Source organism: Crocuta crocuta, unplaced genomic scaffold (assembly GCF_008692635.1).
Source record: "Crocuta crocuta isolate KB4526 unplaced genomic scaffold, BGI_CrCroc_1.0 scaffold149, whole genome shotgun sequence".
Taxonomy (NCBI): Eukaryota; Metazoa; Chordata; class Mammalia; order Carnivora; family Hyaenidae; genus Crocuta; species Crocuta crocuta.
The window spans coordinates 6,560,221-6,586,123 of NW_027551561.1; the positions used below are offsets into that span (position 1 = coordinate 6,560,221).

Below are 25,903 nucleotides of genomic sequence, written 5' to 3' on the forward strand. Positions count from 1 at the left end.
GAGGAGCAAGGAAAACTGCCCATGTTAAGTAAACGTTGCAAGCGGGCGGAAAGAAAAAAAAAATTTACCCTAAGAATTCTTTAACCACAAGCCAGCTCTCATATTTAAATGCGTATGGTGGGCAAAACTCCCCAAGCCCCTTAAAGCAAGGCTTTACGGGGGCAGGAGAGTTCATCGTATGAATATCTAGAGGCAGAACATTCCAGGCAGGCAGAGGTGATTGCCAATTCAAAGGTCCTAAGGCAGGGCCATGCCTGGCTTGTTCCAGGAACAAGAACAGGCCTCGGGGCCTGGAGCGGAGACAGCCAAGGGGAAGGAGGAGAAGATGAAGTCTCAGAAGTAAGAGGAGACCAGGCCGGATGAGGCTTGCTGTGCCGCCATAAAACCGTGGCCTCTCTGAAATGCCGAGCTCCTGGAAGCATTTGAGCGAGGAAGTGAGGTGACCTAACTTACGTACTAAAAGGTTTGCCCATGGGGCGCCTGGGTGGCTCAGTCAGTTAAGCGTCCAGCTTTGGCTCAGGTCATGATCTCATGGTTTGTGGGTTCAAGCCCTGCGTCGGGCTCTGTGCTGACAGCTCAGAGCCTGGAGCCTGCTTCAGATTCTGTGTCTCCCTCTCTCACTGCCCCTCCCCCACTAGTACTCTGTCTCTCTCTCTCTCTCTCAAAAATCAATAAACATTAAAAAAAAAAAAAAAGGTTTGCCCTGGGGACCCTGGGTGGCTCGGTTGGTTGGTTAAACATCCAATTCTTGATTTTGGCCCCGGTCATGATCTCACAGGTTTGTGAGTTTGAGCCCTGCATGGGGCTCGGAGCTGACGTTGCAGAGCTCAGGAGGGATTCTCTCTCTCTGCTCCTCCCCAGCTCATTCTTATGAGGAAGGAAGGAAGGGAGAGAGGGAGGGAGGGACTTTAAAAATAAAATAAAAGGATTGCCCTGTGGTGTATTTAATGCCACTGCACCATATGTGTTAAAATGGCAAATTTTATTTTCTGTGTATTTTACCACAATTTTTTAAAAAAATGACCACCCTGGCTGCTGCACTCAGAATATGTGGAATGAAAGCCTGAAGGCCAAATAGGAAGGTAGTCCCAGTAATCTAGATGAAGAATGACGCTGACTCCGGCAAGGATGAGAGCACAATAGGAGCTGAGGTCATTTCGCTAATGTTTCTGGAAGCCAGATAGGTTCCTGACGTCGGATGTCAGGTATCAAATGAAGGAAAGATCACAGTGACTCCGAGCTTTCTGGCTGGAGCAACTGGAAGGACAGAACTGCCATCGACTGAACAGGAGGGCAGGTTCAGAGGCGACGACGGGAAGTGAAGTTTGGGACTTGCTGGGTCTGAGACGTCTAGGAAACACTCACGTGGAAACGTCAAGTGTTGGTGAAAAGGCGGAGCAGCTGGGACCTTCAGACACTCCCAGGGGAGTGAAAATCGAACCCACCTTGCAGAACCCTTTGTCAGTCACCTACTAAAGTTAACCCTGTGTTGTCACCTGTGACGCAGCCACTCCATCCCTAGGCACATGCCAGATAGCAATTGAAGACGCGAAGGAGAACACTCGTGGCCAGCCGGCATGCCTCCGAATAACCCCAAACTGGACAGTATCCATCCCCACTGGATTCAATGGTGATATATTCACATAATGATATATTACCCGGCAATGCATATAAGCAAGCAGTAAATCACGGGCATGAATCCCCGGTCACAGAATATAATCTTCGCCGAGTATAAAGTCAGACAGAGAGAGACTGCAAAGCCAGTGGCCAGCTTATCCAAAAGCAGACGAAACAGGTATTCAAACCAAAGCTTGCACGTGAATGTCCGTAGCAGCACCCCTCGTGACAGCCAAGAGGTGGCAACGACCCAAATGGCCATCGGCGGATGAGTGGATGAAGCCATGTGGTATAGTGATATGATAGAATATTATTTAGCCATAGTAAAGGATTACATTTCGGTGCCTGCTGCAACATGGATAAACCCTGACAACATTACGCTAAGTAAAATAAGTCAGGTACAGGCGGCTGTATATTATGCGGCTTCATTTATGATGAAACATCCAGAACAGGCAGGTCCACAGAGACAAAAGGCAGACGAGTGGTCACAAGGGGCGGAGAATGGGGATGGGGCATGGCTGCTCATGGGCGTGGGTTTCCTCCTGAAGTGACCTAGGGAACGGTGATGGGCGCACATTATGCATGTGCCAAATGCCACTGAGTTGTATGCTTTAATATGGTTAAGATGGGTGGGGGGCACCTGGCTGGCTCGGTCAGAAGAGCGTGTGACTCTTGATCTCAGGTCGTGAGTTCAAGCCCCAGGCTAGGCATAGAGGTGACTTTTAAAAAATGGTTGGGCCACCTGGGCAGCTCAGTGAGTTGAACGTCCGATTTCAGCTCAGGTCATGATCTCACGGTTCTTGAGTCCAAGCCCCACATTGGGCTGCTCACTGCTGTCAGCATGGAGCCTGCTTCCAATCCTCTGTCCCTGGCTCGTTCTGCTCCTCCCCGACTTGTTCCCTCTCTGTCTCTCTCTCTCTCTCTCAAAAACAAACATCCAAAAAAAAAGAGGTTAAAATGGTAAATTTTATATGTATTTTACCACAATAAACTAAATAAACAGATAAAAGATAATGTATTGTGTTATAAATCAGGATGGCAATTACCTTGAAGGGTAGAGAGGGCTGTGTGGGAGGGAGGACAGAATGCCTGGGGTGCTGCTGGTAACATTTCTTTTTTCAAACCTGAATGGTAGTGACATGAGTGTGTCCATCTTGCAAAGAGTCGTTGAGCCAAAGAGACAAGTAAAGACAATTCTTTCAAGGACTTTTGCAGCAAAGTGGGGCCAGGAAAGTGGGCAGGAGGTACAGGGGCAGTAGGAGGGAGGGTTGTTTTCGGATGGGAGAGACAATCGTGGTGGGTTTTTTTAATGTTTAATTATTTTTGGGGCGCCTGGGTGGCTTAGTCGGTTAAGCGTCCGACTTTCGCTTAGGTCATGATCTCGCGGTTCGTGGGTTCGGGCCCCGCGTCGGGCTCTGTGCTGACTGCCAGCTCAGAGCCTGGAGCCTGTTTCAGAGTCTGTGACTCCCTCTCTCTCTGACTCTCCTCTGCTCACGCTGTCTCTCTCTCTCCTAGAAATAAAGAATTAAAATTAAAAAATAAATAAATAAAATAAAATAAAATGTTTAATTATTTTTGAGAGAGAGAGAGAAAAAAAAAAAGAGCATGGGGGGGTGAGGGTCAGAGAGAGAGGGAGTCACAGACTCTGAAACAGGCTCCAGGCTCTGAGCTGTCAGCACAGAGCCCGACGCGGGGCTCAAACCCACACACATGGAGAACATCTCAGTCTGAGCAGCTGCGACAAATGTTTTGGGCACACAAAAAAAGCGGGAAGGAAAAACCAGGAGTGACCTACATGCTTATTTATTTCTGAGAGAGAAAAAGAGAGCATGTGCACGAGCAAGGGAGGGGCAGAGAAAAAGAGAGTGAGAATCCCACTGTCAACACAGAGCCCGATGCGGGGCTCAAACCCATAACTGTGAGATCATGACCTGAGCCACCCAGGCGCCCCTGAGACAATCGTGGTTTTTGCACATGCAAGACTAATCCAAGGAAGGGGGAAACAGATGACGAGGGACAGGTAGGAGAGACTTGCTTAAAGTGGACCCTAAGGGAGGCAGAGGACGCGAGGTCTCCCGCGGGGCGGGGGAGGGGTCTGCAGTCAGGCCACCTGCAGAACAAGCAGAATAGCAGGTGTGTCAGAGCTGGGGGGCAGTGCCTCTGTCCCCACGTTACCAGCGAGCGTCTGACACTCGGGGAGGAGACTGCTCACACTCACACAGCTGGAGCCAGGTGTGGAGCCGGTCTGCCGGACTGCAGGTGCACCACGCCAGGCTGCCCGAGGGGCTCAAGTTCACCTCCCTACCGTGTAAAGCAGCACCTTCTATCGTCCACCCTGAAATAGGCTCTCAAACGTTTAGGAGTGGTGCCCTAGGTGTCTAAGGATTCTGGGATTTACTGCACGAGGCTGTTCCGCCTTGTCGATAGGCCTGATCATACCTCCTCCTCAGCCCCCACCTTTCCAGGTTGAAGAATCCTGACTGTGGAGCTCGTCCTCATGCTAAAAGCCCTTCCTCACTCTATTGTCTGGCCTCTTTCCAGTTCTGTGACGTCTTTCTTGGAATGCAGAGGCCATAACCACCACGGTGGCTTTCATTTTGAAGAGCCTTTTGCAGGGACCTGAGCCCCCTGTATATATTCACACCGATGGTCAGCAGGCCTGTGGCTTGCCCAAGTCACACGGAGTGTCAAGATAGAGTCAGTGGACAATTCCAATTGCCATGATCTCACACCCATCTGCCTATATGCAGGACTCCAGATGGGCACATATAGGCATCAGGGCACACTGAGCCGCAAGCGATGGGGGAAAGTTGTATCAGATTGGCTTAAAGTGGGGCGCCTGGGTGGCTCCGTTGATTGAGCATCTGACCCCTGATTTCAGCTCAGGTCATGATTCCACAGTGCGTGGGTTCAAGACCCACATTGGGCTCTGGGCTGACAGCATGGAGCCTGCTTGGGGTTCTCTGTCTCCTTCTCTCTCTACCCTCCCCTGTTTGTACTCTCTTTCAAAAATAAACACTTTTTTAAAAATGGGCTTTTTTTTTTTAATTTTTTTAAATGTTTTATTTATTTCTAGGAGAGAGAGAGAGAGAGTGTGAGCAGGGGAGGGTCAGAGAGAGAGGGAGTCACAGACTCTGAAACAGGCTCCAGGCTCTGAGCTGGCAATCAGCACAGAGCCCGACACGGGGCTCGAACCCACGAACCGCGAGATCATGACCTAAGCGAAAGTCGGACGCTTAACTGACTAAGCCACCCAGGCGCCCCTAAAAATGGGCTTCAAGCAAGGAGGATTTACTGAATAACATAACTGGAAGTCCTAAAGGAGGCAGGCTTTCTGGGCTGTTGGTAGGGGCTCAGTGATGTCATCATGGCCTCAATTTCATTCTGTCTTGCCATCCACAGGGGCTACACTGAGTTGTATGAACCCCCTCCCTCCCCCAAAAAAAGACATGCCTCCCTCTTAAGCCCTGGAACCTCTGAACGTGACCTTATTTGGAAAAAGGGTCTTTGTAGATGCAGTTAAGGGTCTTACCATGAGATCTCCCTGGACTAGATGGTGGGCCCTAAGTCCAATGACACATCTCCGTATAGAGCCAGAAGAGAAGACAGACCTGGAGAGCAAGGCCACCAGAAGACGAGGCGGTGACTGCAGTGAGTGGCTGCAAGCCAAGGAATCCTGGCAGCCACCAAAAGCTGAGAGAGTCAAAGAACATAATCTCCCTTAGGGCCTCTGGAGGAAGCACAGCCCTGCTGACAGCTTGACTTTGAACTTCTGGACTCTCAAACTGTGAAAACTAAATTTGTTTTGTCTTCAGCCACCACATTCATGGTAATTTGTCAGGCAGCCTAGGAGACTAACGCAGAGGACTAGAGATTCCATGATGAGGGTTAACTTGGGCCGGAACCCCATAGCCCCTGTGGCCAGGGGTGGGGGTAGTCCACAGGCTACAGGAGAAAGGGGTGGTCTTCAAGAGGAGGGGGGATGGATGCAGGGGAGGTAACCAGAACGTCCACCCCAGTCACCCTGTAAAGATAGAGTGCTGTCTCCTGAGCATCTGAGGGACTCTCTCTGAGAGAGAGAAGGGCATAGGAAAGACAGAAGTGCTGGTAGGTATGACCTTCACGTGTTGGAGGTGCAGGGCTGCACTGCCCAGAGGAGTCCTCCAAACCCTGAGAACGAAGTTGAATAAGTGGAGCGCAGAGAACCTTCTACAAACAGTGGATGTGCAAATGTCCAGGGGCTACAAAGATCACACACACGGAGGAGCCCACGGCATCCACCTGCTTGCCTAAGCCAGGATCCCAGGGTCTTCCTGGACTCCTTCCTGTCCCTCCTCCCACCCTCTGTCTGTCCGTCCCCCCTCCTGCCAGCTCTGCCTTCCATAACTAGTTCCATTCTGTCAGTGTCCCTCTGTCTCCACAGCTGTCACTCTGCTTGAGGTCACCCCCCTCTCTCACTAGGTTGCAGCCCCCGGACACTCCCTGCCTTCCATCTTGGCCCCCACCGCCATGCTCCACCAGGAACTAGAAGGATCTTGTGAAAATGAGGGTCTGCCCGTAGCTCATTCCTGCTGAAAACCTCCCAAAGCCCCTTGGCATAGGTTTCGGGGTCCCTTTTCTCACCTGCCGTCGCCTTCACCATGTCCCTCACCAGCTCCGCAAATACACGAGTCCTCTCAAAGCACACACAGCGCCTCTGCCCGGACGGTGCCCCGACCACCTGCCCGGCCAAGTCCTCAAGGGCTCGGCACCGGGGCCCTCTCCTTGGAGGGGCCACCTGAAGCGCCCACCCCTCCGGGTTCCCATCGCCGCATGCTGGGCTTGGGAAGTCCCCCTGTGCTGCCACCTGCCCCGAGGCTCTGAGCCCTCCCCTCCCCCAGCCCACAGCAGGACCGGGTCCCCAACCCGGCCGTCCTCGGCACACAGCATACAGCAAGCAGGTGCTCCCAATGAAACTGACCGGGGCACCCGGGCGGCTCAGTCAGTTAAGTATCTGACTCACAGTTCGTGGGTTTGAGCCCCAAGTCAGGCTCTGTGCTGACAGCTCAGAGCCTGGAACCTGCTTCGGATTCTGTGTCTCCCTCTCTCTCTGACCCTCCCCCACTTGCACTGCGTCTCTCTCAAAAATAAACATTAAGAAAAATTTTTTTAAAAAAAGAAAGAAACCGATGAGTAAAGATCAAACCCGCATTGCATTCCCTTGCTTATTCTGAAACAAAATTCGTCCTACACTTTTGCTAAATCTCAATGTTTCCCTTGGGACGCCTGGGTGGCTCAGTCGGTTAAGCATCCGACTTCAGCTCAGGTCACGATCTCATGGTTTGTGAGTTTGAGCCCAGCATCTGGCTCTGGGCTGGCAGCTCCGAGCCTGGAGCCTGCTTCAGATTCTGTGTCTCCCTCTCTCTCTATCCCTTCCCTGCCAGTCTGTCTCTCTGTCTCTCTCTCAAAAATAAATAAACATTAAAAAAATTTCTTAAATCTCAGTATTTCCCATCTTGGCAGAGCAAGCACAGAAGCCCAGATAACGGGTCAAATCTTATCCTTGTGACCTTTGGACAATCATTTCATTCCCTGAGCCTCTACTCCTCCATCTGTGAAATGAAAATTACAAGCCTTCCTTCGTCAGAAAAACCACCTAACATACCCTGTGGCCCAGGGAGGCAGCACTATGAGTTTTGTGCACACATACAGGCACACTTTGGCCGAAGGCAGCAAGTCTGTGCCAAGCACCCGCCATGTGCCCAACTCTGGGGTGGGTGCTGGGGGGCGTGCACCAAAGATGGCCCTTCCCCAAGATTTCACAGGAACCTTTTGTGAGAAATGTCATCTCTAGAATCAGGAGTAAATCCTGTCCGTGGGTTCACAAGTGGGCTGGCAAACTCACAGGGAGCCCACTCACAGGAAGGTGACCCTGAGCCAGCTAGGCTCCAGCTCCAGGGTCCCTCAGCCGGTGGAGTTCGCGGGAGGCAGCGCACCGATGGGTCTTGCCCGCCCCCTGCTGGAGACACGGAGGAAGGCCACGGGCAGCAGCCAGGAGAAATTCAGGTACCTGCCGCCGGCTGCCAAACACATGGCCCTAACTTACATCTGCCACGTTTATTCACCAGCTCAGGAGAAGCGGTCAGAGGAAATTGCTTTTTCTTTCTTTTTTAATGTTTATTTATATTTGAGAGAGACAGAGACAGAGCAGGAGTGGGGGAGGGGCAGAGAGAGAGGGAGACAGAATCCGCAGCAGGTTCCAGGCTCTGAGCTACCAGCCCACAGCCTGACATGGGGCTCGAACCCACAAACCATGAGATAATGACCTGAGCCGAAGTCGGACGCTTAACCGACTGAGCCACCCAGGCGTCCCAAAAATTGCTTCTGAACCCCAAATTATCTCACCAGGAAAAAAAAAATTTTTTTAAGGCAAAGCAACTACACCTTGCGATGACCAGAGTTGGAAATGTGCCTTCTGGGGAAAGTTCTCTGACGCCAATGGGAGGGCCAGAAAACCCCGGAAGGTGGAGGGAAGGATCTTCTTCAGAAACCGTGGCTAGGTTTGCTCCACAGGCACTGTCAAGTATAAGCCCTCGTGGCCTTCTGCAAACCTTGGTGCCCTGGAACCAAACCGAACTGTCCTCCTGTCCATAAACACCTGCAGGATCGAGCTCCGTCCTGGAACCAGCTCAGTAGAAACTGCCAGAAGCAGGGAGGCCCTTCTTTCCAAAGACCTTCGCTTTGCAGCCAGACTCGCTAAGTCAACAAAGCTGGGGCCAGCCCTGCCGCTTGCCTTCCTGTTATGCCCTCCAACTTCTCTCCCTGGCCTGCCACGCTCACACACACGTGTACACACACACGTGTACGCACACGCACGGGCGCCGTCCTCCGGGTCCAGCCTGCTGCTATCTGGGTGGGGAGTCTGCCTGGGGGGAACGGGGAGGCAGAATCCACACAGGCTCACAGCCAGGGTCTGGGGTGTTCTCTTCCTCCATATTCCAAGCATCTTCTGGAAGACTGGGTCCAAGAAGGTAAACTCTGGAAAACCAAGGGCAGCGCAGCGCCAAGGTATTTACTTAGCCAACGAATGCGCTTCGGTCTTCCTGGAAGGCAGCCTCGAATTTCCTGAGGGCAGTGGACCTTTGCTCAGTCCAGCCAGTCGCTTCTATACATGGGAGTGTCCGCCTGCAGCCTCTACAGTCAAGCCACCCCGCTCCTCAGGTATTTAGGAGCAAAGCTGAGGGAAGACTCCCCCACCATACCTTCCTGGGGTCTCACGATGACCAAAAGGTCCCCACGTTAAAAACAGCACTGAACTAATTTAGGGGTAGAGTGCATTCCCTCAGAATTTCCCAAAGGGAAGAAAGTCATAACAGATGGAAGTCCATTGGAGCCATCAAAACCCCCCCACAAAATTACCTATCGAAATTGTGAATGGCACGGGTGTGTTTCTTCTGCTGCAGTGCTAAAATGTAAAGATTTTGATTCAGACAGAAAATAAAAAACAAAGAAAAAATTACCAGCGCTCTGGTATTAATCAACTCATGATGCTTTTTTTTTTTTAAGTAGGCTCCATGCCCAGCTTGGAACCCAACATCGGGCTTGAACTCACGACCCTGAGATCAAGACCTGAGCTGAGATCAAAAGTCGGACGTTTAACCAACTGAGTCACCCAGGTCCCCCCGCCATGATGATACTTTAAATACACTATCACTGCCAAGCTGATGACCTAAGTCCCCGGGACACACCAGCAAGCAGGGCCCATGCTCCATCCATCAGCTCTTAGCGTTCCCAGGTGTCTCTCGGTATCTTGCGCCATCTTTCTTCTCAGAACCCAGGAGGTTAGGGGCGGGGGTGGGGGGGGGAGATGAGGAAAATTCTTTCCCTCCAAATTTCTTCAAGACATATTGTCTGTCTGTCCAAAATCCCCTTACCTCTTTACAAGAATGGATAGAAAGAGAGAGGGAGGGAGGAAGAGAGGAGAGAAGGAAAAGAAAAAAGAAACATTTACAAAGAAAAGGAGTCCCTTTCTGTAAATGAGAAGATAGAAAAATGTCTTGGCTGTCTTTGACCCTGTCACATGCCTCCACTAAGGCACCGAACAGCATGCTTGAGCGGAGAGAGGGCGAGGGCGTGAGAGAAACAAAGGCATTATCACAAATGTCATCTGGTCACCTGATAAACACATTATTTACTCTCCCTTCCCTCGCTCAAGACTTTTGCAGCGGTCAGTTGGGATCTCTTGCTTGGTAAATGACATTGCTTGAAAAAAAAAGTCAGAATAAAGGTTTCTCGTGGCACCTGGGTGGCTCAGTCGGTTGAGTGTCTGACTTCAGCTCAGGTCATAATCTCACAGTCTGTGAGTTCGAGCCCAGCATGGGGCTCTAGGCTGACAGCTCAGAGCCTGGAGCCTGCTTCGGATTCTGTGTCTCCCTCTCTCTCAGCCCCTCCCCCATTCACAGTCTCTCTGTCTCTCAAAAATAAACATTGGGGAGCCTGGGTGGCTCAGTCGGTTAAGTGTCCGATTTCAGCTCAGGTCATGGGTTCGAGGGCTGACAGCTAGCTCAGAGCCTGGAGCCTGCTTCGGATTCTGTGTCTCCCTCTCTGTCTCTGACCCTCCCTTGTTCACGCTGCCTCTCGGCCTCTCTCAGAAATGAATAAAACATTTAAAAAATAAACAAACATTCAAAACAATTTAAAAAAAACAAAACAAAACTCTTCTTAGAGTTGGCTTGACTGTACCTATGCTCGTCTGGTTCTTTTTCCTCCACCACTACAGCCTGGCTCTGGGGTCCACCCTTCCATCTAGCCTTTCACTGCTAATGTGCCACGAGCTTCTGTCCTCGGCCGTCTCCTCACATGTAGTGAGGGCATGTAGCCCTCAGAGAACAATCCCACCCTGTCAATGCTACAGTACCTACCAAAACCTCCAAAATCTCCACGATGTGTCCTCTCCTTCCGCCCTCCTCTTCCTCACCCTTTTGGATCCCAGACACACATATGCAACTGTCTGTGGATGAGTTAGCTAGCAAACCAAAAGCCAGAGGAAGGATAAGATTGCTAATGTCTGGGTGGCTCAGTTGGTTGAATGCCTGAGTCTTGACTGCAGCTCAGGTCATGATCCCAGGGTTCATGGGATCGAGCCCCACGTCAGGCTCTGTACTGACAGTGTGGAGCCTACTTGGGATTCTCTCTCTCTTAAAATAAACCTGGAAAAAAAATGCTAATTTCCTATATTTGAAAGGGAGTCAGGACCACAGAGCAGACCTGGGCCATGTGGGGGTAGATTCCAGCTTAACACAAGGGAGAACTTTCTCACAAAGAGCTGGCAGTGGATGGGCCCCTTCTGAGGTAGGGTGTTCCGTGACTAGAAGTGGGCAGAAAGGATTCCCGCGCGTGGTACAGGGCCAAACTAAGCAATGTTCATGCTCTCTCCCTATGAGACTGCAACTTCTTAACTCAGCAGAGATTTAAAAAGAATGAAATTTGTTGTTGGTGGCTTCTTTTTTCATTTTGTTGAGTACCTAACATTACAATTCATTTCAGGACACTGATTAGAAATCATTACGGGGTACCCGGGTGGCTCAGTCGGTTAGGCGTCCAGCTCGGTTTCAGCTCAGGTCATGATCTCACAGTTCATGAGTTCGAGCCCCGCATCAGGCTCTGTGGTGCAGAGCCAGCTTGGGACTATCTCTCCTTCTCTCTGCCCCTCCCCTGCTCGTGCTCTCGCGCGCGCGCGCGCTCTCTCTCTCTCTCTCTCTCAGAATAAACTTTAAAAATTGTTTAAAAACAATAAAGAAATGCTCGTTCTCACACTGGTCTAATCAGCTCTGGCGCTGGGAGGAGGAGACAAGGCAGAGCAGTGTGGCGACAGGCTCTACGGCTGTCCCATAGCAAGGATGGAGCCAGGGACATTTTTTCTCCCTAGGGCAGTTTTGGTCAAGAGGCCCCTCACAGCGAGAGCCACTGCTTTCCTTTATAAGGTTCTGCCTTGCTCACACACCTTGCAGGGCCTCTGAAAAATCGTGTCAATGGTTAAATGCTCATTTACCCTCTAAGGAGCTGACTCAGATTCCAGATTTGAAACTTGTGCTTGACGCAGCTTCAACAGGGACACAGGGAGGTTACGGAGCAATCCCTGGGCTTGACAGAGAGGCCTGGTGCATCGCAGACCTGCCAACGTACAGCCCCCAGCTCCCGCCTCTAGGCTCATACTCACACAGGGGAGAGCGGCCAAGGGAAAAGCACACTTCAGAGTCACGTGCGGGTTGAGGGCCCGGGCCTGCCATTTCCTGGCTGCGAGATCCTGGAGAAGTCACAACATTCTGTCTTTCTTTTTTTCCCCCTGGGCTCTAAAATAAGGCAACTTAGGGGCACCTGGCTGGCTCACTCAGAACAGCACATGCCTCTTCATCTCACTGTGGTGAGTTCGAGACCCATAGTGGGTAGAGAGATTACTTAAATAAATAAAACTTTTTAAAAAATAAAACAAAATTAGGCCATTAAAAAAATAGTGACTTCAGGGGTGCCTGGGTGGTTCAGTCAGGTAAGTGACCGACTACGGCTCAGGTCATGATCTCATGGTTCGTGGGTTCGAGCCCCACGTCGGGCTCTGTGCTGACAGCTCAGAGCCTGGAGCCTGCTTCGGATCCTGCGTCTCCCTCTCTCTGTCCCTCCCCGACTAGCACTTGCTCGCTCTCTCTCAAAAATAAATTTTAGGGGCGCCTGGGTGGCTTAGTCGGTCAAGCGTCCGACTTTTGCTTGGGTCATGNTTAAAAAAATTAAAAAAAAAGAATGTAATAAAAAATAAATTTTAAAAAAATTGTTTAATAAGATAAAGAATTATAAAATAATGACTTCATACAAGTAAGTATAAAGACTGAAAGATAAATGGAGAATAGGGTTTAAAATCCTTTCATACCAACTGAGGGCTATATAATTGCTGGCCTAATTGATTTGCCATTTAGTGTTCCAACTTGTAGAAAGTCCTTGTTCACTGAGTAAACGGCCAATTTTTCATCAACAGTAAGAGAAATCAGCCACAAAGTCACCAACGTGTCAAGTACCTCAGGCCTTAAAATGGAAGGCAGGTAACTTTAACCAAAGGAATAAGGCTTTGTCAGTACATATCTAATTAAAAATGGGGGAGGGGGTAATGTAGACAAAAGTGAATCCAATTTTTTCTACCTTTATTTACAAAGAACACAGCTCCTCCTGACCCAGACACAAACACTCACGTTCCAAGGAGGAGCTCGTTAAAAACAACAGCAACAAGAGCAGCAGGCCCGGAGGACACTGGGACCTTACGTAACACCAGCCTGGGTGCCCGGCTCGGGGAATCCCTGGGAGTGCGTCCTCAAATATGACATCTCACCTCAAAGGAAGAGAGGCCTTCATCTGGAAGGTGCACCCACCCACCAGGCAAAAAAGCTGCACACTCAGTCTTCCGCGTCATCAAACTGTCCTGTTTCAAAGACCATCTTGGAATAATGGGGTATCAGCGGAGGCGGATGGTGCCAACTAGGATCGTAGATCATGTCTCCTTGCGGGGCACAGCACACCCAAGGTTTGGCCTCCTGAGAGACGCAACCCTGGATGTCATCGGCATCTGCAAGCAGTTTTTAAAAGAAAACAAACTGATTAAGGGAAAAAGGGGAGGTGAGAGACACAGCCAAAAAATGTCGAGGGGACAGACACTAGCCGGGCCTTTGTTTAAAAATACACGCGCGGGGCGCCCAGGTGGCTCAGTCGGTCGAGCGTCCAACGTCAGCTCAGGTCATGATCCCACAGTTTGTGGGTTCAAGCCCCGCATCAGGCTCTGTGCTGACAGCTCGGAGCCTGGAGCCTGCTTCAGATTCTGTCTCCCCCTCTCTCTCAGCCCCTCCCCACCCGTGCTCTCTAATACAAATAAACATTTAAAAAAATGTTTTAAACACACAAGCAGAGCCCTTCTTGAAGGACTGCATGCGTGTTCATTGTGGGGCGAGCCCAAGCTGTGCTTCTAAGAGGGGTGTTCTTAGTGCAGAGGAAGCAACAGCAGGAGACAGCACCGCTGTCTGCAGGAGCTACATTCACAGAGACACTTCTAAGAGAGTAACACTGCTTCCATGTTACAATGGACACATTATAAAGTCAGCTGGGAAATCTGCATCGTCCCCCCCAAGGTGAAAGAGAAGCGGACGCAGAAATTTCGGCTCTGCAAATGGTATCAGGCTGAGCTCACAGATATGGGTCCTTCTTCCAAACCGTCAGCCTTTGGGGCAGCCTGGTAGGTAAGCCAGCATGGGACCCTAGCAGCACCACACCTACCGTACGGATTCCCTTGATCTGCTTTCAGCTCCAAGTCCCAGTCCTCGTTAAAAAGATCGGCGGCCTGTTCCTTGGGCGGGCACTCGGACACTCCTTCTGACAGCTCCCACGCACTCAGGTCCCCGTCAGAATCGTCATCCTCCATGGCATAGTCTTCCTCTTCCGAGTGGGGGCCCTCGCCACGGGCAGGGTTACCATTAGGGATGCTCTGCGCGCCACTGGCTAAGAAATCAACAGAACGAAGCTCTTCAAGCCACGAGCAACCGCACAGGGCCTGCTCATGTGCTCGGAAAACGTTTGGCAGACACACTAAGTGGGCAAGAGGAAAAGTAACGTACAGAGTCCTTTAGCCACCTGAGCACTTAAAAAACAATGTTCTGTTTACCTTTCTCCAAGTGGGTTGTTCATTTGTTTTCAATACAACTTTTTGCCTTAAACAAAGCCGTTAACAGTTTATCTGCTACTACTGTCATGTAGTTTACAGGGGATTAAGGCAAAGCCTCAATCTGGCAGATGAGAAGCTTTCACAATACAAACTTGAACTGAATGTTTGCTCTTCTATTTCTCTCTTCGTGCTCACAGAGCACAGGACAAGGGGCGGTGGGAGGAAAGGAGGCAGAAGAGCAGAACACAGCCGGCCACAGAGACAGCGGCCGTGTCTCCTCCTCCCAGGACTGGGGAGAGCTGGAAGGGACCTCTGCAAAAGGTCTCGAAATAATAGAAGAAAGCCTGAGGGAGGATAATGGACCTGCAAGCATGCGGTGATGCCAGGTCAGAGCTGGGGAAAGAATCAGCCTAAAAACAGCCATGCGATTAACAATGTATAATAGTGACAGCGATCAGCAAAAACGTGACAGGTCAGCGCCTGGCTTCTGGAGCGGAACTACCCTGATCCAAACCCCCATTCTGCCAATTCTGAATCGTGTGATGGAGCTGAAATGTACTCAACCGACTGATCAGTAACTTTAACACAAGATCACCACACAGCACAGCAATTCCACTCCCAAATGGGTACCCAAAAGAAATGAAAACAGGTAATGGGGCAAGAGTTCTACAAAAATGCTCACTATCACCAAAGGGTGTAAACAACTCAAATAAATGCCTACGAACTGATGAATAAGCAAGCAAGATGTGGTATATCCACAGGATGGTACTGTTCAGCCATAAAAAGGAAGGTACTGATTCATGCTACACGAATGAATCTTGAAAATATCATGCCGAGTGAAAGAAACCAGACACAAAAGGGTACAATGTGCCCTTCCATTTGCATGCAACTCACACTCGCCTGTCCAGTACAGGTAAACCCACAGAGACAGAAAGCAGATTAATGGTCGCTGGGGGGGGGGGCCGAGGAAGGGGGAATAGGGTGTGACAACTTATCGGTCACGGGGATGACCTTCTGGGGTGCTGAAAATATTCTGGAGCTAAATAAGTGGGGCGGTGGCACGATACTGTGAATGTACTAAATGCCACTGAATTGTACGCTTTAAACTTATTAAACTTATTAAATGGTAAATTTTATGTGTTTTACCACAGTTTTTTTTTTTTTTTTCATTTCTACTCTGTGCCTCAGTTTCCTCATCTGGAATATGAAGATAGGACTGTTGTGAGGTTTTGTTTTGTTTTTTGGGGGTTTTAAGTCAGGGAGCGGGAGACAGGAAAAGAAACACTGAGAACTGTACCTGGCACTTACTATTCTAACTATACCTCTGTCTGTACGTGGTGCTTTATCGGGACCAGCACCATCCGACAGGGGCTTCTGCGATGATGGAATATTCTCTAATCCTAGCATCAGCCACGTGTGACTACGGAGCCCTTGACATGTGGCTTATGCGAAGAAGGAACTGAAGTTTGCATGTTATTGAAACTCGGCAGCAAAGAGATCCGGCCAGGAAGAGGGAGTAAACCAGACACGGGGACCGTCCCTCTCCTCGATTCCTTGGTCTGTCCCCATATCCAGCCCCGTCCCCACCGTTTACTTGCCTAACCGATCCATGGCCTTCTCGGTCTCTCTCTCCTGCCCGGAGTGGTCAGCTGGGACAAAGCCAGCCTGCAGGAAGAAGAAAAAATTACCCAGGACCCAGATACCTGGGGTAGCCCCAGTATTAAGCTCTTGTCTTGCAGCCCAAAACCCACCCCTCCGTCCTTACCTTTGTGAGGGTGGGCCTAGGGACACCACGACCCCCATTTCTGCTCTGCCCTATAGACCTGGCAAGGCTGGGGAGCCAAGGGCTTTGCTCTTTCCTAGGTCACCACCCCAGCGACACTCCGCCCTCGGCAGCATCAGCAGCGCCTTCCACTCAATCCGGTCTACGCTTTGCCAACACCACACACAGCCGGCCTCCTCAATGGGCTCTCCCTTCAGGTGTCTAAATCCCAGGCCCTCGAGACCCCTCCCCCAAGCTCAGAGACCCCAACAGTACTTGGGGGCTGTGCTGCCTTTCAGCTCTGCTAAGCCTCTTCTGAGCCTGTAAATTTTCATCATTCCAATCTCATTCCTTTGTTCCCTTGGCCCTAGGGGTGGCAACACGGTTGCCACCTCCATGTTCGTTTATACCTTTCCAGTGACTCAACTTTCTTTCAGATTGTGTCTCCTGATACGTGGAGGCAACAGGGCTTTGGTTCCTAAGTGTTGCTGAAGGGAAATCTTCTTCCCCCACAGCCAACCATGTGCTTCTCTGCTCCCATCACTCAAACGGTCCTGAAATCCTGTCCCTTCTAAGACCACTTTAGGGGCGCCCTTCTAAGACCACTTTAGGGGCGCCTGGGTGGCTTAGTCAGTTAAGCGTCCGACTTTTGCTTAGGCCATGATCTCGCGGTTCGTGGGTTCGAGCCCCGCGTCGGGCTCTGTGCTGACTACCAGCTCAGAGCCTGGAGCCTGTTTCAGAGTCTGTCACTCCCTCTCTCTCTGACCCTCCCCTGCTCAAGCTGTCTCTCTCTCTCTCTCTCCTAGAAATAAATAAAACATTAAAAAAAAAAGCTGCGGTCTAAAAAAAAAAAAGACCACTTTAAGGAGAACAAGAAATGTTCACTGCCTGCATATAGAAACCTGGTTTCAACCCCAGCTCTTGCCGTTCATTCAGGGTGTGACTTGGATACATCACTTCAACCCCGCACCTGGGTTTCCTGGTCTGGAAAGTGGAGATGACTGTCCTGACCTTGCAGGGGGCTTATGAGGGGGTAACGCTTATGAAAACACCTATAACGTAGCAGGAATGTAACATTTGTTGAATTTAAATCCAGCTTCTCTGCCCCTAGATTGAAACTGTACTTGGCACCTGCCCCAATTAGCTCACCATCTAGTCATTCCTAGATTTAAAGAATAAATTCCACTTCCCGTAGCTGGTGACAATCCAGGGTCACTACTGCGGGTCGGCCTGTAGGACCCCTTAAGTGGACCGCTGCCATAGCCCCCTGTCCAGCTGACAGTACCAATCACCACTCTGCTCAAAAATATTCAACAGCCCACCACGCGGGGGTATAAAATTGGCCATGGCATTCACACCCCCATCACAGCCCATAAACCTGTTGAGCACAGTTCTCTCCCCTGGCCCAGAGGCTCTGCGTCCCAAGCTCTCGGCCATTTGCCAGCCATTTCCTCCTCACCTCCACACCTCCGCAGGCACCGCCACCACCCTGTCACCTTGGAGAGGAAGCACACATCCCTTTCTGCTACGTCCTGACAAAATCAGTCCATCCTATCTGCACGCCGAAGTAATTTTTTTTTTTTTTTTTACTAGCACTACATTTTTCTTACCCTGGTTCAGTACCATCTTTGATGCGTAAACAAGCATTCCAATCCTCCCTCCAATTAATGGCTGTCTATCGGGGAGGGCACTACACTAGGCGCCGGGTTAACAGCAGTAACCGGAGGGTTCCTGCCCTTACGGAGCTCGCCATCTAGCAGAACTTACGAACTGTAAACAAGGGCAGGTGATGCCCGTAATAACGGTCTTCGAAAAACCAGGAGCTGTCTGGCGCGCAAATGAAAACAAGTTTCTGGAAACCCTGCGTCAAGCCGGGCCTTTGGCTTCGGATAACAGAAAAGGAGAGCGCATGAGACATCATGTGGTGCCCAGGGTGAGCTGTGCATCCCCACCCACGGTCACTGGTCCTGCAGCGACGGCGGGCTCCCGGCCGCCCTCACCTGGCCGCGCTCCAGGCCCCCCGCAACAGCCCCCAGCTCTTGGTCGTCGGCAGCGCTTCCCATGCAGCAAGCCGGCGGAGGCGCCCCCNTCCCAGGGAAGGCGCCTGGCTGGGTCTGGAACGCCAGCTGTTATCCCCACCCCACCACGCTTATGTGCTTCGGCCCCCATATCTCGAATCCCTGGTGAGAACATTTAATTACCTGAGTCTACCTGACAGTCCACAAAGCTCAGCTCTCAAAAGTTTGAATGCAATCTAGATCCGACCACATTTGCCACAGTTCTGTAGACCTCAGGCTGGAACTGGGCTGTGAGCCACCCACAAACGGGAGACAGCCCAGCAGTTCAGTGATTTCTCCACGTTGTTAATGACGGTTCTTAGAAACCAGGGCAGATGATGAAAACGGTGTCCAGACACTGTAGGGCAGTCACACTAACCCTCAACATTTGGTGCTGTCGAGGGAGTCTGGCTTGGGCTTCAATTTTTTAACGCCCGAAGTCTGGCCCTCTACAAGCTGAGGGCAGCGGCAGATCAGCAGGGCCTGAGCTGGAGATAAATTGAACTCTGAAGTCCCCCTTCCTTACCTTTCCCCACACTGCCTCAACTCTTAATCACAAAACCTGCTCAAGGGTGTGATACTCCAAAATGAAACCGAAAACCTAGAAGCTGAGACTCCCTGCTCACTAGGCCACTTTATGACCACCTTTCAGGACAATATAGAGCTTATTTCTTCATCTCCCTGTAAGGATGTGTTCCTAAGACGTTTGAAGAAAAAAAAACTAGCATAATGGAGGTGGGGGGGAGAGGCAAAGTGGGTAAAGGGGAGTGGCAGATACAGGCTTTCAGCTGCGGAATGAGTCAGTCAGGGACATAAAAGATACAGTAAAGGAAACAGCAGTGCTGTAGTGGACCCGTATGGTGACAGATGGTAGCCATGCTTGTGAGCACAGCCGCACAGCACTTGTCAATCCCTTATGTTGTACACCTGAAATTAATGTTGACATTGTGTCACCTACACTCAAATTTAAAAATTTAAATAAAAATTTTTACACCTATAAAAAAATTAGGGTACCAGATGATACACAGTATTTCTTCTTCCCTCTATATAGACTTTACTGCAGGGAAAAGAATGTGACCAATTATTGCGTGCACTGTTCTAACCCAGGAATCCGTTTCTCAAAATCTAACTGGACCCAAATCACCACTCTCCAATAGAACTTTCAACAGTGGAGATAAAAGCTCTATTATCTGTGCTGTCCGATATGGTAAATACGTGGCCAGGACACAGGAGAAAATAATTTCATCAGGTGTAAACTGCCACACATGGGTGCTCGAGATGACCTAGCCAGATGCATCCTCACAGCCTGCACTGATGAGCCCCAAACACAGGAGTTGTGATGTCCCCAGGTGACCCATCTTCATTCGCCTTGCTTTAAGGAACCAACCACCACCTTCTTAAGGCAAAAATGCCACGTAGGGATTTAGAATGTTAAACTTCCCAGGGCTCAATGAAAAGGTAAAAGAGGAAATTTTTCTTATTTTAAAACAAATGACCATCAGCAATTAAAACTACAAAATCTCAAGGTAAAAATGCCTTAAAATAGACTCTGATATCATTAGAACTCAACATATAATAAAAGTAGTACCACCAATCAGAGAAAAAAAGGACGAGTCAGTCACAAATGGTGTTGTAGAAAACTTAGTTCACTGCTTGGGGGGAAAAATGAGTTGTCTAAGGCAAGAGGAATAAAAATCATACACACACATCCTCTGGGCATCAAAAACCACAGACACACACACACACACACACACACACACAGCTAGAAACCAATTATCTGCAATAAAGGAGACAAAATAAAAATTAATATTCTTAAATATTTTAAACATTATTTTAAATAAGAAAAAAGTTCAAAAAACAGTCAACGTGAAAAAACAAGAGAACCAGGAAAAACGCATAAACTTCATTAATGCCCACCACAGGTAAAGGTCACATTTTCCTACATTGCATGCAAGTATCCTCCTACGCTGCAAATTGGCAATACAGGTCAATATTCTTTAAACCAGTTATATAACTGGTAACTTTAATCCAGTAAGCCTACCATCAAGTATCAATCTCCTAAAGAAATAACCAGGGATGTGAACAAAGATTTATATGAATCATCAACAGCATTTGTAAGAAAAGCATCAGTTACACAAGATCCAACCACAAGGTGATAAGTCACAGCTATCCATACAATGGAGTGTTATAAACTCATTAAATGCTCTTAAGGCTATTTAATGACACAGGAAAATAACATAAGTGACCCATATTGCAAACTGAATGCTTCTCCCAGTGACCTCAATGTTAGGTTAAAGGACGTGAAATTCCAACGGTTGCCTTCCCTGCTCCAAGCCAACCTCCACTCTTGCCTCAGAAGGCCTTCTCCGCTGCTCTCATCTGTTCCCTACCCACGTCCTCCATTTGTTACTGGACCTCCCCACTGCAGACCCTTCTCTGAAGATCAGTCCCAGATAGAAGACACTTTTGTCATGTCTTTATCTTCCTAAAGGACTTTACCCCTAACACCCAGCATCCTCTTCTGTTGCTTCAACAAGCTCCCTTGACACGTCCAGCTCTGTCCCTCCAAACCCTATCTCCATCCCAATGGGTACTTAATGAATGAATGAATGATCTAACAGGATAAATCCAACTGTCATAAAAGAAATCAAATTAGAGTTTAACTTCAGATGAGCTTAGAGGATGCTGTTATATTCTTTTCCACAGTACCCTGCTCCCTCTATATTTCCTACAACAAATGTACACCATGTATACTTGTAAAAAGCATTTTTAATGTTTTTTTTTTGAGAGAGAGGGTGTGCACATGCTCTCAGGGGAGGAGCAGAGAGTAGGAGAGAGAATCCCAAGCAGGCTCCACCCTGTTAGCACAGAGCCCAACGTGGGGCTCGAACTCCCAAACCATGAGACCATGACCTGAGCCACAGTCAGAGGCTTAACCAACTGAGCTGCCCAGGAATCCCAAGTGTACTTTTTTAATAAGGAGAGAACAAACAAATAGAACTGTACTTCCTCCTCCATCATTACTGGCCTGTGGGTCCAAATTAGAGCTACTCATCCTTGACCAAGGGTAACAAGAGAAACTCAGTTGTACGATTTCCATACATTTTGGGAGACATTTAGGACCCTACAGTAATGTCAGGCCTTAACAAATAGCCTCTTGCCACTAAACAGCAATTCTCTTTTCTGGAATTAAAAATTAACACGTTAACAAAATTTTAAGAAAGCGTGTCACAAAGCTAGACAGCCATCTTGTTTGCCATCTCTCAACAAACTGCAGATGAACTCGTAACACAAATCCAGCCAAGAGGGCTTACAACACTATTTCACAAAGTTGGCTATGTTCTTCCCCTGGTCACAAACAGCAGGCTTGATACAGAGCATGTTTAGCTACAAATGCTTCTGCTGACTCTCTCTCCAGCATTTTCACGGCTCGCCAGTAGATGTGCCTGCAGTACTCAGGTCTACCACGGGGGTGGCTCAGTTCGTCTTTGATGTAATCGATCCAAAGATCTTTAAAGGGAAACAGTAGGTATTACTGTAAGGTACAAGTAGATCAGTGACAAATATTACATAAACTAGTTAATACTGATTCAATAGAAGACTTCTAAGAAACTTAACTTGTTGCTGTTATTTCCCTAGAGCCCTATGTGAAACAATACCTCTCTAGCTTTACACTGAGAAGTACCAAAACTTTTAAATGAAAAACTTCACTTTAAATCATGACAGTCTACATAGTTCATAAATCAAAAATACTAAAAACTTTAGAGGGAGGATTTTGCTGAGTCTCTTTCAAGGTGAACCTGAGTTTCAATGAATTCATTATAACCTTGTTCCAATGCTTAATAAAACTTGCTTAGGTTATTAAAAATGCAATTTTCATTCACCCCACCAGAAGACAGTCTGCTAAGAACCTTGTAAAAGCTAACATATATTTTTAATCGAAGTTTAACCACCATACAATGTTTTTGAGTTCATAAGTAAACGGATTTAGATGACATGCCGATAGCCAGGAACATGTTTTACAGGGCCTCAATACGGCCAATGTGGAAACAGCCAATGAAAACTAATGTCGATTAGTATCCCACTCTACCTTTCCTATCACTCCCACTCTTTTATTCTAACATTACTTTCCCTTACAGAGGTCACATTTTTTTTAAGAGATTCAAATCAAGCAAAACTTTCTCTAATCCAGAGTTCTGAAAAGAAGACCCATGGACTCTAAATCTTGTGAACTTGAACTTATAAGCCAAACTATGTCTGCAGGTATTTATGCACAAGGAAGGGAGTAGGCGGGGATAGGATGCAATTTTTATTCTCAAAAAAGGTTATGACCCAAAGACAGTTAAACACCGTTCTAACCACACTGATGGGTTACAGACCACACATGCAAACAAACGGGTCTATAACTGAAGTTTACTTACCAGAATCTATGGCTCCAAATTCTCTCAAAGCCCTCTCATAATATTCTCTTAAGTTCACCATCTTGCAGAATTCCTAGCAAAATAATCAGACAATCTTGCCTCAAAAGTTTAATTCATAATGTCACAAATACATTTCAATCACACTGTTAAGTGACTACTGCCCATTAGGTATTTGCAGGGGAGAAGGCTCAGGGTGTAGGATGAATACAGCCTGGCTCTCAACCTATTCAGAGAAAAGTCAAATGCAGCAGACACCAGAGTGAAGTCAATGTCAAACAGTGATAAAAGCACTTTGCTATGATAATGTGGAATAAAGCCTAATTAATTCTCAGTTGGGGGAACAGAGGCAGGTTCAGAGAAAAATATATTTGAATACCCTGAAGGAAGAGTAGGATTTAAATAAGTACACTGGGAAGGTTTACTCCCTGTAGCTAAGGATTTCTTTCTTTGGTGCATCTGGACTCTGGCACACATTAGCTATGTCCACCTTAAAAATTATGTGAAAGCAAAGCCTACATAAAGGCTAATTATATAACCTGCAGCAAGTTTTTTAAACTCTCTGACCTTAAAAGTTTCCCCACCCATAAAACAATGATACTACTACCTCTTACAGCAACTACAAGTATTAAATTAAAATGCTGACTAGGGGTGCCTGGGTGGTACAGTCGGTTAAGTGTCTATCTTTGGATTTTGGCTCAGGTTCTTGAGTTCAAGACCTACATCAGGCGCTGTGCTGACAGTGCAGATTCTTGGGATTCTCTCCCTCTGGCTTGCTCTCTCCGCCCCTCCCCCACTCAAAATAAATTTTTAAAAATTTTCTCTTCACTAAAGACTATATTAGTTTATTTTAAAAAATCAACTTAACATTGTATCTTACGTGTGGATGAAAAACACAATCACTCTTTGTTAAGGGCTTGTAACGTGCAGGGGCCCTGTGCAAAGTCCTTTCTATGCAGTACCCCCTTTTGGTCTTATAACCTGCACGTCTCTGAAACTGGTATCATGACCTCCTTTATGGAAGAGGACACCAAGGTTCAGAATTGCCCGAGGCACATAACTACTATGTTATTAATCTGAAGCCTGGTTATTAATTATTACGCTATATTATCTCTTATACTGTAAGGACAAAAACAGATAAATGACCCACACATGATGATCAAAACTATAAGAATAATTTAAAAAACTACAAAAATAACCTTAATAGCGATTTTTCAAAATTCCAGGGAAAATAAAACACCAAAATACCAAAATAAAGGAGGAAACGCAAAACTGCATATTTAGAGAGAATGTGACTAAATAAATATACTAATAGATCTACTGATTATCACTGTAAAGAAATATACTGCTGGGCGCCTGGGTGGCTCAGTCATGTCCAACTTCGGCTCAGGTTACGATTTCACAGTCCGTGAGTTAAGCCCCACGTCGCGCTCTGTGCTGACAGCTCAGAGCGTGGAGTCTGCTTCAGATTCTGTCTCCCTCTCTCTCTGCCCCTCCCATGCTAGCATTCTCTCTGTGTCAAAAATAAAAACATTTTTAAAATTTTAAAAAAATAAATAAAAGAAATACACTTCTTTAGGAGGACCGTCTTGCAATATATAAAGAGCTATAAAACAACTATTATCTCCAGTCCCAAAAATTTACCTGAAGAATTTGAATTATTCTTCAAAAGAATAAAAAAGCTGTATAAACAAACTGCTTACATCACTTGTTTTCATTACCAAAAATCTGGAAACAACCTATATGTAATGGACTGATTAAGAAAACTGGGTTTGGAGCGCATGGGTGGCTCAGTCCATTAAGCATCTGACTTCAGCTCAGGTCATCTCACGGTTCGTAGGTTCGAGCCCCGCATCGGGCTCTGTGTTGACAGCCAGCTCGGAGCCTGGATCCTGCTTCAGATTCTGTATCTCCCTCTCTCTGACCCTCTGACTGCTCACGCTGTCTCTCTCTTTCAGAAATAAATAAAACATTAAGAAAAAAAAATTTTTTTTAAAGAAAACTATGGGTTTAAGAATACTACTACAGGGGCGCCTGGGTGGCTTAGTGGGTTAAGCGTCCGACTTTCGCTTAGGTCATGATCTCGCGGTTCGTGGGTTCGGGCCCCGCGTCGGGCTCTGTGCTGACTGCCAGCTCAGAGCCTGGAGCCTGATTCGGAATCTGTGTCTCCCTCTCTCTCTGACCCTCCCCTGCTCACGCTCTCTCTCTCTCCTAGAAATAAATAAAAATACTTAAAAAAATTAAAAAAAAAAAAGAATACTACAACCATTAAAAATGATAACCATGTAAATGCACAGCAATGAGTTTACAAAACAATATTAAGTAAAAACAAAAAAAAGGACGAATCGCCACATGGCATGTAAGTCAGAAATAAAACTTGTAAGTATACATGTAAACAAAAAAATTAAACAATCAAAATTAAATACAGTTGGCTCTATTATTGTGATGCGATTACTGGATTTTCCTAGATTATTTTTTAAATGTAGACTTTTCCTGTAATTTTCCTTACTGACAAGTTCAGTTAAAACCACTTGAAACGGGTACCTGCATGGCTCAGTTGGTGAGCATCTATCTGACTGTTGGTTTTGGCTTCAGGTCATATCTCACGATTCATGGGTTCAAGCCCCACATCCAACTCCGCGCTAGCAGCACACAACCTGCTTGGGACTCTGTCTCTCCCTCTCTTTCTGTCCCTCCCTCACACATGCAGGTGCTCGCTTGCTCTCTCTCAAAAATAAATAAAACTTAAAAAAAAAAAAGCCAAAAATGAAAAACCCCACTAGAAACAGTTACTGAGTGCCCACTCTCCACCACAAGAGACAAACGGGATGCTGGGGAGGAGGGGGGTGCACAGAAGCAGCACCTCCCAACCTGGCAGGGAGGGTCTCCCGTGTGAGGTAACAACTGAGCTTTCCACTTTCCAGACATATACTTTGTCTTCTGTGCTTGACTGCCATGCCTTAACCATCATCTCTCTAAAAAAATGGTCAGATGAAAAGACCAGAAATTTATACCATATACATGAGAGCTTTCTCAATGACAAAATGCTGCCACAGATTACTAACCATTAATCCATTTTCCCAGAAACAGAACACAATGACAGCACACTTACTTGCTCCTTTTCAAACTGGATTATTTTCCTGAAAAAACCAACTGAAAATGGACGGCTTTCCTGTAAACTTAAAAAAAAAAAAAGTGGGGGGGGGGGGGGGAGAAAACGGTTATCTTCCACAGACAGCCTCTTACATCCCACAAACTCATAAATATGTATGTCCGCGCCTCCACAGTTTAACAGAAAGACCTGGCCACGACACAGGGCAAGGCCTGGACTTGACGACCAGTCACTCTCAACACCTTCAGGGTCCGACGACTTACC

At 47.8% G+C, this 25,903-nt stretch overlaps 2 protein-coding genes across 2 annotated transcripts in view; both read right to left on the reverse strand.

Annotated features, from left to right (window-relative positions):
- Window positions 1-12,768: 12,768 nt before the first annotated feature.
- On the reverse strand, window positions 12,769-18,140 carry COPRS (coordinator of PRMT5 and differentiation stimulator). Its single transcript, XM_077749799.1, has 4 exons — window positions 18,053-18,140; window positions 15,889-15,955; window positions 13,906-14,127; window positions 12,769-13,204 (listed from the first exon to the last, which is right to left on the reverse strand). The coding sequence occupies exons 1-4, from the start codon at window positions 18,113-18,115 to the stop codon at window positions 13,035-13,037; spliced, it is 522 nt and encodes a 173-aa protein (XP_077605925.1). The 5' UTR covers window positions 18,116-18,140; the 3' UTR covers window positions 12,769-13,034.
- A 1,766-nt stretch (window positions 18,141-19,906) lies between these two features.
- UTP6 (UTP6 small subunit processome component) overlaps window positions 19,907-25,903 on the reverse strand; it is a 32,892-nt gene continuing 26,895 nt past the window's right edge. The window contains exons 17-19 of the mRNA XM_077749618.1: window positions 25,640-25,706; window positions 22,531-22,603; window positions 19,907-21,619 (exon numbers count right to left, since the gene is read on the reverse strand). Of these exons, the coding sequence (XP_077605744.1) occupies window positions 21,462-21,619; window positions 22,531-22,603; window positions 25,640-25,706 (298 nt within the window). The 3' untranslated portion in view covers window positions 19,907-21,461. The remainder of the gene's footprint in view (window positions 21,620-22,530; window positions 22,604-25,639; window positions 25,707-25,903) is intronic.

What these genes read in the sequence shown, in the direction of transcription:
- COPRS (XM_077749799.1), bottom strand. Translation starts at nt 18,115, where the DNA reads ATGGGAAGCGCTGCCGACGACCAAGAGCTGGGGGCTGTTGCGGGGGGC. An exon ending in GGGGCCTGGAGCGCGGCCAG is followed by an intron (nt 15,956 to 18,052) that starts GTGAGGGCGGCC and finishes TTCTTCCTGCAG; the next exon opens with GCTGGCTTTGTCCCAGCTGA. An exon ending in AGATCAAGGGAATCCGTACG is followed by an intron (nt 13,205 to 13,905) that starts GTAGGTGTGGTG and finishes AACTGCTTGCAG; the next exon opens with ATGCCGATGACATCCAGGGT.